The sequence below is a fragment of the Chamaea fasciata genome, unplaced genomic scaffold, assembly GCF_029207755.1.
Source record: "Chamaea fasciata isolate MVZ Bird 193981 ecotype frontalis unplaced genomic scaffold, bChaFas1.0.hap1 SCAF_1, whole genome shotgun sequence".
NCBI lineage: Eukaryota > Metazoa > Chordata > Aves > Passeriformes > Sylviidae > Chamaea > Chamaea fasciata.
This window is the reverse complement of record NW_027094086.1, coordinates 89,722,599-89,735,037: the sequence shown is the minus strand read 5'-3', so window position 1 is coordinate 89,735,037 and position 12,439 is coordinate 89,722,599. Positions and strand designations below refer to the sequence as shown.

The 12,439-nt window shown below is 44.4% G+C and overlaps 1 protein-coding gene across 27 annotated transcripts in view; it reads right to left on the bottom strand.

Annotated features, from left to right (window-relative positions):
- Positions 1–628: 628 nt before the first annotated feature.
- ATXN1 (ataxin 1) overlaps positions 629–12,439 on the bottom strand; it is a 339,029-nt gene continuing 327,218 nt past the window's right edge. For all 27 annotated transcript variants that reach the window (XM_066188786.1, XM_066188795.1, XM_066188804.1 and 24 more), the window contains one exon: positions 629–8,537. In XM_066188786.1, the coding sequence (XP_066044883.1) occupies positions 8,007–8,537 (531 nt within the window). In that variant the 3' untranslated portion in view covers positions 629–8,006. The remainder of the gene's footprint in view (positions 8,538–12,439) is intronic.

The window sequence follows — 12,439 nt, the reverse complement described above, 5'->3', positions numbered from 1 at the left end:
AAGGGACCATAAAATTCAATAAACAGACGCGAGTGTATCCTACAAATAGACACACCACCATTAGAAAATAGAATATGAATTCTTCCATTTTTTTTAATATTTGTTTTAAAAAAGCTAGTGCAAGTACAATATTTTACACTGGAATTACAGAGAGTATGCACGCATATGGAAAAAAGTTCTCCTGTCACAATAAAAGCTCTTAACTATGTCTGTATGCACTTAAAATCTTCTCCTCTTTTCAATAAGGTGCAAAACGTTATTCCCTCCCTATTTTCTCCTTTGTACTGGCCATGTCAGCTCAATTTCTCCCCAACACAAAGCTGCAATATCCCTTTTACTGGGCCTACACTAGGAACTACACTGGAAGTGTGATTTGCAACAACCCTCAATAGTAATACCAGACAATTTAAAAAAAAATTACTTGAAAAACTACTGATGTCGAATGGCTGGACCTGACCCCGGCTCGGCCAAGCGCCACTGCCAGCTGCTGCCGGGAGCGGTGACATAGCTAGTACAAAATGGATTTCAGTAGCTCACCCAAACTGAAAAAGGTTGGGAAATTCCCCCGCCCCCACTTTCGAACACTGCAAAAAGAACAGTGTTCAACAAGTTAATATATTATTTAAAAAAAAAAAAAAAAAAAAAAAAAAGGAGCAAATACATACATTAGTGAGTTTCAACATTAGCTGACTGTCGTGAAGAGTTGCATCTATGCCTTACCAGATTAGTAACTTTGCGAAGTGCCCGGCCTGATGGCCTGGCTGAAGACACAGACCAAGCCACCTGCAGCCACCCCCGGCCCGTTTTTGCCCTCAGCTGCCCAGATCCAAACCCGATGGACTGGAACAAGAATTCTGCAGAGCTTGTTCAACGGGAGAGTACCTGGGTCCTGGACTTTTAAAGCAAATGTCAGGGTAGAATCCCCTCACCAGCAGGCGTGAAGGGGCAGACCTGCACTACCCGTGGAGCCAGTGGTCCCACCCTGGCTCCACCCTGGCTGAAGATCTGGGCCCTGAAGTTTCTGCCCATCACCAATCCCATAGTACAGCAAGGACAGCTTCAACAAGTGACTGCACTCGCTGCAAACAACATTTCCAATGCACACCTATTGCGTGGTCGAGGGAAAGGGCACAGGAGCTTTAACTGCTCAAAACAGAAACTAACAGAAAAGAAACAACCTTGGATGAAGCCTCCATAAAATCCTCAGTGGAAGACTTGAGTCCTTTCAGCTAAAAACAAGAAAAAAAACCTACGGAAACCTTAGAGACTGTTATTGTATAAATACTACCTGTTGGCTGAATGCACTTCACCGTAACAACTGGGGCTGGTTTCTGAGCGCCCAGGGGTCACTTGCACAGGCCGAGAATTCCCACTCCAGGAGCTGAAGCTTGGGTCACCTCCAGGGAGGGGGATGGGAGCAGCCTGAAACTTCGCTCTCTCCACCCTGCCACCAGCTCCTAGCTGCCCAGCTCAATCTTTGGACAGGAAAAGGATCGCCTCTTCAGAAACTGCTTCGGGATCCTCTCCTTTTGGTTCTGATAAACATCAGTCTTGCCATCGGTCAAGACCATCACTGGAACCGTGTTCTGTGTGACCGGCTGCTCCCGGCGCTCTGGCAGCAGCGGTGGGGGAGAGGGGCAGTGACAGGGGCTGGAAGGCCGGGCCACCTCGGGTACCATTCTGCTGCTAGTGCTGGGCAAGGATACCTTGTTACAAGCACTCCTAGCTCAGGGTTGTACTCTTTGGATTTCATCTGGAACAGGAAGTGCTGAAAAAAACATGGAACAGCATCCCCAGAGAGAAAAAACAAATGGGACCAAAAGGCCTCAGGTGGAAACTATGCAGGCTGTGCTCAGCTGGCAGCAGCTCTCAACCCGAGGGCTGCCAGCACCAGCAGGGTCCCCACATTGGGGCCAGCCGGGCCATGCCTGCCCAGGGCACGGCCCAGGCCTCCCTCGAAACCAGCCTTGACCTCTGGGCTGCCAGGGGCTCCCTCAGCGCAGGCGGGAGAGACTTAAAGCCAAAATACAACTGGAGAGTGAGACTCTAGTTTTGCACAGTAGCCACCCTTCGAAGTGCCCGGTATCTGCACTCAAGAATTGCTGCTCCAAGGTGTATTTTCAGCACAGGAATAAACAGTGTGACTCCATTCCCCAGAAATGGGACCCATGTAATACGAACAGAAAATTAAGCACAGTTGTTCTTTAAGAGCCTTTTAAGTAATAATTCTTCCTGGCCAGAGCCAATACAAATCAGATCATCTAGACATGACATTTTCTATATACAAAAAACATGTAACTTTCAACCTTTCTCTGCTTTTGTATTTAAAAACTTTTTTTTTTTTTTACAAACAAGGTATGAAACTCACTGTTCAAACAGAGCCATCTCTTTTTCAAACACTGAATGAATCATTCCAACATTCATTTTTCTTTTGTGCAATTTTTTAAAACATTACCTGTACTCCTCAATGTGAGTGCTTCAAAAAAAGTTTCTATTTTTAATAAGCTTCTCAAATTAGGTTTACATCAAAAAATATTCCCACAAGGTATAGTGCTACAAGAAAAGATCCTATCAGTAAAGGTAACACATCTGAAGCGAGGTCGTCTATGTAAAAGAAATTGAACTCTGGAGTAGAGGTGTGCAACGCGTTTGGAATTTCCCTATGGGCACAAAGCAAGGCTGTCCTCAGGACAGGGAATCAAGTGGACATGTAGGCATACACGTAAAAAAAAATGCACACATAACTTCTTTGTGTGCAAACAGACACTTCTGCCTGGGGGTGTGTGTGCACATATGCATATCTGCATCAACAAATTCTCATTTTGCTATGTATTACGGGATTTTGGGAAGTGGGAGGGTTGGAAAAGCCAGAGGAAAGGAAACTACTGCCTCCACTCTGGTGGTATGTTCATTCCCCTTGCTTTTCACATTAGCACTGGCCAGAGCCCACAGTGGACTCTGCTGCTACTTGTGATAATGGGGAGGGAAGAAATGGAAACTGTAAGAATGCATAGCCCATTCTGCCATTTGTCAAGTTTCTGGGACAGCAGAAGTGTTTCAATGGGCCAAATCCCCTCCACCTGCCCAAGGCTTCTGCCCTGGTGAACCCCGACATTTTTCCAGCTGTCCAATTAAGGTCAGGATGCGGCCCTGATTGAACCACGCTTCAATTTCACAAAGATTTATACATGTGCTTTGCAGCAAGCCCCTGAGCAGCCTTCGCTGGCCAGCCCAGACCTCCCATGGGGACATGTATAAGTGTTTGCAGAACTGGGTCCCATGACACGCAGAGCATTGCACCAAGAGCCACTCTGAAACAACACTGTTAGTGTTTAAAAAGATTGAGAATTCGCTCTCCTTGACACAGGCTTTTTTTTTTTTTTAAGCAGTTGCAAGAATTAACAGAATTTCACCATTTCCTTTTTGCTACTGGCAACACACTTTAAAATAATGTCTCTGCAGAGAGTGTATTTTCATGATAACCAACAGCTACAGTTCATGCTGAGCCTGCTGCTTTTGTATTGCAATCTAAGTGAGATCTACAAAGTTTAAACCATGAGATGCAGGAAATCCAAACTTGTCTGCAACATTGTACATCCCTACTCCGGAGCAGTAAAAGTGCTGCTTCTGGTCACATCAGTGTACCACACATACGCCAGCCCCATCCCTGAGTAAAAGGTGTGAAAGGTTTCTAAATGTTCCTTGATTTAAGGGAAACAAGAGTAGTGATGTCACTTCCCCATGCTGAGAAAATGACAGGAACGACAGGTCGAACGAAGCAACAGTGGGATGAAGGAATGAAAGGAATGAAAAAAAGGAACGTGTGTCCCTCCCCTCCTCCCGAGGTCTGCATCTTCGAGGGAAAGCAAGCCTAAGGGCAAGGTACAAAATGGTAAAATAGGTCAACAGCGACTCCGATTTGGGTCTCGACCAGAGGACTCGAGGTAAGTGACATCAAACTCAAATTCCCCATGATGTGGCCCAGACAAACTGAAACAATGCCGAAGTTAAACACTATAAGGAACAGTCACTTTATATATAGAGATATATAGATAGATAGATAGATAGATAGATAGATAGATAGATAGATAGATAGATGATAGATAGATAGATAGACAGACAGACAGACAAATAGATTTTTTTTTTTTAGAAATCCCTATAAAGAGGTTCTTGTTTTATTTTTCTTTGCCCTGACTAATTTCTTGGTGATTGTATGCATTTTGTTGTAAACTAAAGAGGCCTGCTACAAAAGGAAAGAAACAAACAGACAAAAGAAACCTGCTGTTAGTTACTATTGCAAAGCGGCCGCCACGCAGAGCAGAGGCAGAGCCTCCTCCTTTGGCTTCACCTCAGCATCCCAGTGCTTGTGAGCGGTGTTCTGCACCTGCCCTGGGATTGATGGCACTCCAGGCCTGGGGCTGCACCGCAAGGGATGCTGTGTGCCAGAGGGAGAGGCAAAGCCCTGCCTTGCAAAGGACTTGGCCCCGGTGGGAGCCAGCTCCTGGGTGCGTGTGTCCAGGCAGAGAGTGGCACTCAGCCATATGGTTGAGTGCCACCCTAGGCCTGGATGCCATGTAGACATGAATACATCTCTTTTTTTTGCTTTTTTTTTCTTCCTGGATCTCTTTAAACAACAAATACAAAATGGGTTCATGTTTCCCGGGGCAAGGGATCTTCTACCCTTAATACGGAGTGGGTTTTTTGGAGGGGGGAGGACAGGGAGGGACTTATTAATGGGGTTGGGGGGGAGGCAGGGAGAAAGGTAAAAAGAAAGAATTCAAAAGAGACAAAACCAGGGGAAATCAGAAGTGGGTATGAGATCTAGCTAACACCACACAGGTGAGTCTAAGTTGGCACGTAAAGTATTGCACATCCTACAAAAGCTAAAGCATGGAAGGGGACAATTGTTTGGAAAAAACCAGTTATTTCAGAATTCCTCAGTCTGAAATACAAGCACAGAACTAATACATTCCTATTGCTCCAAATGGTTTTTTTTATTATTATTTTTTTATTTTTTAGTGTTAGTTGAATAGATCCAGTCAGTTTAATAGCCCCTGCTTCCTTATTAACCACAAATGTGTATGCATATGGTTTTACTTGAGATTTCTTTTTTTCCAAGTACACGTGAAGTACAGAAATAGTGGTACGACTGTGAACTAAAATCTGTAATTCTTTCTATTCCTTTACCATCAAAGCTTAAAAAAAAAAAAAAAAAAAACAAGAAACAAAACGAAACAATAAATTGCAAGTGCCCTGAGCAGAGTATATGGAAGATTAAGCAACTTCTCTGAGCAGAAATATTAACAAATAAGCACTAACTAAGCTGTGTGATTGTGAGAAGAAACCCACTCAGCTATTTGGTAGCCCGCCGAGAGGTTAATAAAATTCAAGGAAATTCAAAAGAAGTTTCAAGCTATTTTAAACATATTTCAACTTTTTGGTGCACCCCAGAATATGGTATAAAAACAATTAGGTCTGGTGTGAGCTAAATTTCAAGTAACAAGTAACAAGAGTCAAAGATGGGGTTTGGGGTTAACATTTCTTCTCTTAAAAAAAAAGCACTGTATTTCAGGGGAGAGGGAAAACAAGACTTTAAATAAATTTGTTCACTTTAGGTTTCTGTGTTTCTAATGACAGACTTTGATTTCCTGTTCTCCCTGTGAGTACAGCTTCTTCAAAACTACCTGAAGGATGTGAACTCGCCAACCAAAAACGACGACATGAACGCTTGCTCACGGAGGGCCCGAGCATGATCCCACTGAAATCCCGCTGGGATCTTTCAAGAGGCAGCGACAGGCTTTAGCACTCAGCCCCAGCACACTTCATACTCGCGCCTCCCCGAGGCTCATGCAGGAGGCTGGGTGCACAGCACCTCAGAGGATCCGGCCCTACCTGGGGAAAGAAAAGACTGAACGCGTGAATCCCCCTGCTTCTACTTGGTTTGTACCAAACTCTTGAAATGTCGCCTTTCCAATGGAAAACGATGCAATTAAAATAACAAATAATAATAATAATAAAAATAAAATAACAATAGGTTTGTTTTCAAAACAAACAAACACCTTGCTTACTTATAGAAATGTTTTTTTCTTTTTCTGGAAAACTCTCTCAGCAAGTCTGAAGAAAAATTCTCAGAGGTGTCCCGGTAGGACCTGGTTCTGTGTGGCCAATACGGTAGAAAGACCGAAAATGAACTCTGAAAGGAACGTAACCCTATGAAATGGCCTAGAGCGTAGGCAGGTTAGTGAGTAATTGCTACATTTGTTTATGCTCTTTCAGACCCCCCCACCCCACAACATTATTAGGTAAAAACTGCAGGAATACCACACAAATGATAAACTCAAGATGTGCAAATTGCAAGATTCTTTAAAGTCCATCTTTTTCAAAAACACTGGACAATGATTTTTTTTCCTCTTTCCTTTTTCCTTTCTCTTATTTTTTTTATTATGTCAGCTCACATATGCCTTTAACTCTTTCTCAAGCATTAAAGTTTAAAAAGTGCCTCCTATTAAGTAGTCCTTTGTGGACAATGACTGTCACATACTAGTTCAATAATTCACATTCATCCCTTTGAAACCACATTAAAACTTTCAGCATCTTGCCTGTGAGAAAACTTTACATAGTTGCATGTAGTTACAGTGTTGAAGAGATTTGTTTGTTGTTGTTGTTGCTTTCCGAGCAGATTAAAGTGATATACAGTACGTACTGAGTGTTAGACCAGGATGCTCAGCAATAAAGTGTGAACAGCATTTTAAGTGCTTAAAGACATTCTAGGTTCATCTTCAACAGCGGATTCCTGTGTCACACACCGCAATTTGAAAAAAGTGGCACCAGTTGTCCATAACCATGAACTAAAACCAGTACTAGAGTTAAAGACAAAGATTTGCAACCTAACTGCAAACGATGGATGCCTGTGATCTCAAAGGGGCAGTCTGCGTCTACCTTGTGGAAGCAAATGTCAATGGCGTAACCCGGTCGATTTGTCTAACACTGCACAGAAACAGGAGTGAGCCTGAGCCAGGCGCATCCGCAGAGCCAGAGGCCTCCTCGCACACCCACGCACACCCACGCCACACACACGCACCCACCCCCGCCCTCAAGGGAAACCCCGCAGGGCCACGGCGCGAGAGTCCCTACAGCCTCACCGTCGCTGACTCCAGGCAATGGAACTGCACTAGCAAGCAGAAAGGAAATGTGGTGTGGCAGTTTGCTTCAGGAATAAAAATCAGTGCAGTCAGACCCCATGGGGGAAAAATATATATATACATATACACACACACAAATATATATATATATATATATATATATATGTATAGTAGAGCCTTGAGTAAGAGTTGGCTTGTTGAAAACATCAGAGACTGTCTGATCCTTTTCAGTAACACACCCAAGGGTTGTATCCTCAGCATCCACCTGGGGTGAGGAAACCTCATCACCAACCCGCCAGAGAGCGGCCGTCCCGCCCAGGGGGCTGGCACGCACACACACACGCACACACACACGCACCCCATGTTTGACACACACCTCTGCTACAGTTCCCTTCTCCTCACCTCCCCCCTAAAAACCTAGAACAGGAACCAAAACAACAAAACAAACACACACACAGAAAAAAAAAAAAAAAACAACCAAAAAAAACAACCAACCAAAAAAATCCAACCCAACCCCAAAAAAAAAAACAGCGATGAAAAGAAAATAAAATCACAGCTGGACCCTGTCCTACACGAGGTGTTAGAAAACAGGAGCCATGACAACACATTCATTTCCACTAAGGGTGTGTGAAGCAGATACTGCCCCTTCTGTAGCTCTCGATAAACCTAGTCACTGACAAACACTTGTGGAAAAACATATGCACCAGTCTCCTGCATAATACCAGCTGCAACTATAACAACAAGGTTATAACATAAACCTAAAATAAGATGATAACATGTAAATACTGGGTTATTTAGTCTACAGTACAGTAATCTGGATAAAAATGACAAGGGATAGCCTAATTTCCTTTCCCCAAACCACTTTTACTTTCCTACATTGGATCGACCTTCAATGCAAATCTTAACCTCCTGAGGAATAAAAGAAGGCTTGGGAAGAGTCAAAGGTGGCTCCTCTTCTGATTTCTCTAGTTTTCGTGTTTCAGGGGCTGACCACCTCCTCTTCCTCGTTGCTGGGGGCTTGCTGGGTTCTGTTTTGGTGAGCAAAGGTGCTGCAGGCAATCCTATTTTGTCCGGAAACTTCAGTTCACCATTCTCAGCTAACATCTGTGCGCTTCCCTGATTAATCCCATTTTCCTGCTCCGCATACCTGTGTCTACTTCCAGCTAGACTGTCATTCTTTGAATGCTTCAGCAAGATACTAGCTGAGTCCATGGGCTGGCCCTTTTTAATAGAGCCGTTCTTCAGGTTCTTGAGCGTGAGCGATATGCAGACGTCCCCCACCGAGAGTTTGGAGCATGGCAAATCAAAGAGCTGGCTGGTTCTTTCAGGGCAGCAGGATGACCAGCCTTGTCCAAATACAAAAAAAGGGTATTCTACCAAGACTTCCACGCTGACCTGCAGAAAGAGAGGGGACAACACAGGGAGACAGAGGGAGAGAGAGGGGAGAGCATGAGATCACTCCATGAGCCCTCACACACGCGCAATGCTTGCCACAGGGGAGAGGAATAAAACTGGAATTGCAAAGGCGATGTTCAGTTTCTGCAAAATCAGAATATTGGTCACCAGATTTCACACCAGCCCTTGTCACCCAGCTGTTCATACTTTCTCTGAGCTCAGTATTTGATAGTACAAACCTCCGCAGGAATCAAGCTTTACCTTTATCCCACCACTCAGACAGGCGTAAGAGTTTGAACAGCTTCCGTGTCTGGCAAGCTGTTTCCCACCATCCCCTTGTGGTACCTAGGACCTGTAATTCAAGTCTAAAGACTCTTTCCAACCAGAGGATCGCTCAGGAGAAGCTCTCAGCTCTGACACGATTTCCTAAATGATCACAGGAATGTCATCCTGACCTCTGTCCAAACAAGCATTCGATGAGCAGCGTGAAAGGTGAAGGCACTCTGATTGCCAGGGGAAGGCCATGAGCATGTACAGAGTTGTAGCCGTAAGAGCAGCAAGTGAGAGCCTGCCTTCTCCCAGCAGTCTGTTACCAGTCCATTTTTTTCCCTTCTCACACCTGGTCTTCCACTCTGCTGCAGAGTTTACCTCCTGCACTTCCTCAGGGAGATGGTCAGCCCTCCTCCTCCTGCAGTTCCTGTACCCTGTCTCCTTTTTGGCACCATGTCCCCTTTCCCCCTGCTTCACCCCACTTTGAAGACACATCTGGTTAGGAATCCTATCTAACCATCTTACAGGGAGCTGCCATAGCCGGAACAGACCAACAACAGGTGCCCCCTGCTCCCTGACCTTTCAAATGCAGGGCCTTGAGGTCCCATCACGATAAAACACCTGATAAAAACACGATAAAATACCCACTTATCTTTGCACGTGGTAGCAGTCCAGCACTCACTGCAGGCTCAAACACTTGATGTGGACTCATGTGATTCTCAACCCATGGGGCTGATTCCCCCGCTCCCCAGCACACTACAAAGAGAGCAGGAAATTCTGACTAATACTTCTTTAAAACTTGGCACGTGTTTATAACTGCTGCCTGTCACACCAGTGAGGTCTGTGACAGTAAGAGGCTGGCTTGTGCTGAAGGCAGATACCCACTGCTCTGCTCCCACGGTCCTCAGGTCCTCTAAAGCTCTTCTCAGGCATGGGGGCAGGATCCCACTCTGATGGTGTAACCCTTATCTGGTAGGGGGAAAAGGGTAGGAGATCACCTGAATACATGTGCTCACCTCATTTCTGAGCCATACAACAGACAGGGACTATACCAGCTGCCTGGAGAGTCTTCCCTCTCCAGGACCATGGACTCATTTAAAAGGAATATCTCTGAACTATGGAGAAAGTGGGCTGAGGTAACCATGAAAGTCCCATCCCTTCATGTTGCTGGATAGAAACAGTCCAGCACCAGGATTTGCAGAAATATTTGCCTAGAGCTTGGGACTCTATTCCATACATATGCATCTCAGTTTAACTGGAGTCTAAACAGGAGAAGTACTGAGTATCCAGCATCTCCCATGGACTTACATGGAAACTGCTGTCTGCATAAGAACTGTAGGCTGTCTCCAGGCATGGATCATCATGGACATAGCTTTCTCTTTTGTATTGCTGTTTCTTACCTCTTTCTTCCTGCCTGCCTGCTGCATTTTTTTTCTTTCTTTTTCTACTTTTCCATCTTTGTCAAAAGCTATTTGTATCTGTGGGAATAGTATTTGCTTGCATGCATCATCCTCACCAACACGCAAGTTCCTCTTGATGTCAATGTACTACCACCACACATTATGCTTTTTTTTTTTAATGTAGCATCCAAAACCCTTGCCTGAAGGGTTGATCACTATAACACATGCCAGAATTGGTGGTGGTGATCATGAATAACACCAAAGATGGTGGAATGCTGGAATCTCCACAATCTGGTCACATTGTGCATGTACCACCATTGATTTGAAATGGGTTCCTTCATGGAGTATCCCTCTTTTAGCTGTCTGCTTCTGGATTCTGGATTAGCTAAGGAGGGAATTGAGGCAAACATCCTCTAAAAACCATAGAAGTTTAAGACCTTTGAATTGTGAAAGTTCAGTAAAAACACCCCACAAAATTTTTTTTGACCACTGCATTAAAACACAAACCCTCTTATTTTAAAAGCTTCCCCCACCTTGCCCCCAGTATTTTGCCAAGATTACTATAAGAGAGAAGGAAATTTGGAACTTTTCTACCTACTAGTAAGAGGATAAAGTATGAAACAAACATGTTGGTTCCTCTCAAAGCTACATTTACATCTCTATTTGTTAACACTGACTACTGAAAACACCCGAAACTCTTCAGTGCAGCTACTGAAATCTGCAACTTTCTACAACCCTTTGTAATTTTTATTTCTCAGCCAAACTCAGCAAGCAAGATAGGCTTAAGACAGCTTAAGAAACTCCAGCTGGAGCTGGAATACAGATACTAGGGGCTGGCCGATCTGATGCCCAGGAAATACCCTTCCCATCATTTAGAAACACAGTAACTTTAGTCTAGGCTTTGCTGCTGCAACCAAAATAACAAGCACGAAAGTAAAAGGTGCCTAATGAAAGAGGTTCATGAGAACAATATTTTAATAAATGTAAATATATATTTTCCAATTAAGTGTTTTTCTCCATAATGCTATTAAAATGTGATGAAACTAGGAGTGGCAGGTTGGAAACAAAGAGAAGGAAGCAGTTCTGAAAACAATGTGCAATTAAGCAGCAGAGCTCTCCACTGAAGGCCTTGCTGTGGGTGCTGAAAGGCTCCTCAGGCCCAAAAAGCAACTGGGTGGACTGACAGAATAGAAGCTCTCCTCCTCACAGAGGGAAGTCTCTGCAGTGCCATGCTCCCACACAACCTCCCCTATTCAGGACTTCAAATGTACCCCCCACACTCCGAAGCCTTCACAGGAGTGGACTTGCTGTAAGAGATTTCTGGGGCTGTAGGGAGCACCTCGTGCCGCAGAACCACTCTCCAGAACGTGGTCTGACTGGGCACCCCCCCAGGGCTGCATCTATCCCAGTTCAGTCCACTGTGAATATAGCAAAGGCAGGCAGGGCTGGAACGTCAGGGGTTGCTGCTCTCTGCAGCCACGCAATCCCGTAATTTCTCAAGAGAAGCCACCTCTCATCCAGCAGACCACAGGCTGCTGCCTTTATCACATGAGCTGTGTCATCTGCTGCACTCCCAGAACTCAGTAACGTGAGAACAGACCACAGCCACCCATCACTTGGGAGACAAAAGGACTTACTGTCCTGTGACCAGGGGACACAGAGATCACATGACGGGAAGGCTGGGAGAGATCTCCATCTGCAGCACTGAACTGAGTCAACATCTCTTTCTGTGTCTGTTATGGTGACAAAGATAATGAAAAGGGGAGCTCAAAGAAAAAGTAACCATTTGTGCATGCATTGAAAAGTGTAAGGGGAAAACTGAACTAGATGATGGCCTAAAATCATATGCACTAAACTAAATTAGCTAGGGTGACTAACTGGATGCTCTAATAGGACTTTCCCATCCCTAGTGGTTATGATTCTGGCTTGGTTTTGTTGTGTTTTTTTCCTTTTTTTTTAAAAAAAGGGAAATTAAGAACTGCATACTCATCTTTTCCATTTAATCTATACTTAAGAAATCATTAGGAACTGAAATGTAGCATTTCAGAGAACTTATATTGCATAGCCTGTGTGCTTTGACCTTAACATCAAGGGAGGTGAATTACTGGCTTCTGTGTCCTCCTGGCAGCAAATGGACAGACAGGTAATAATGATGAAATTCTTATTACAAAAATAATATGTGGAATTCCAAAGAGATGTAGATCCATGGGTCTTGTCTTCTAGGCACCTTGA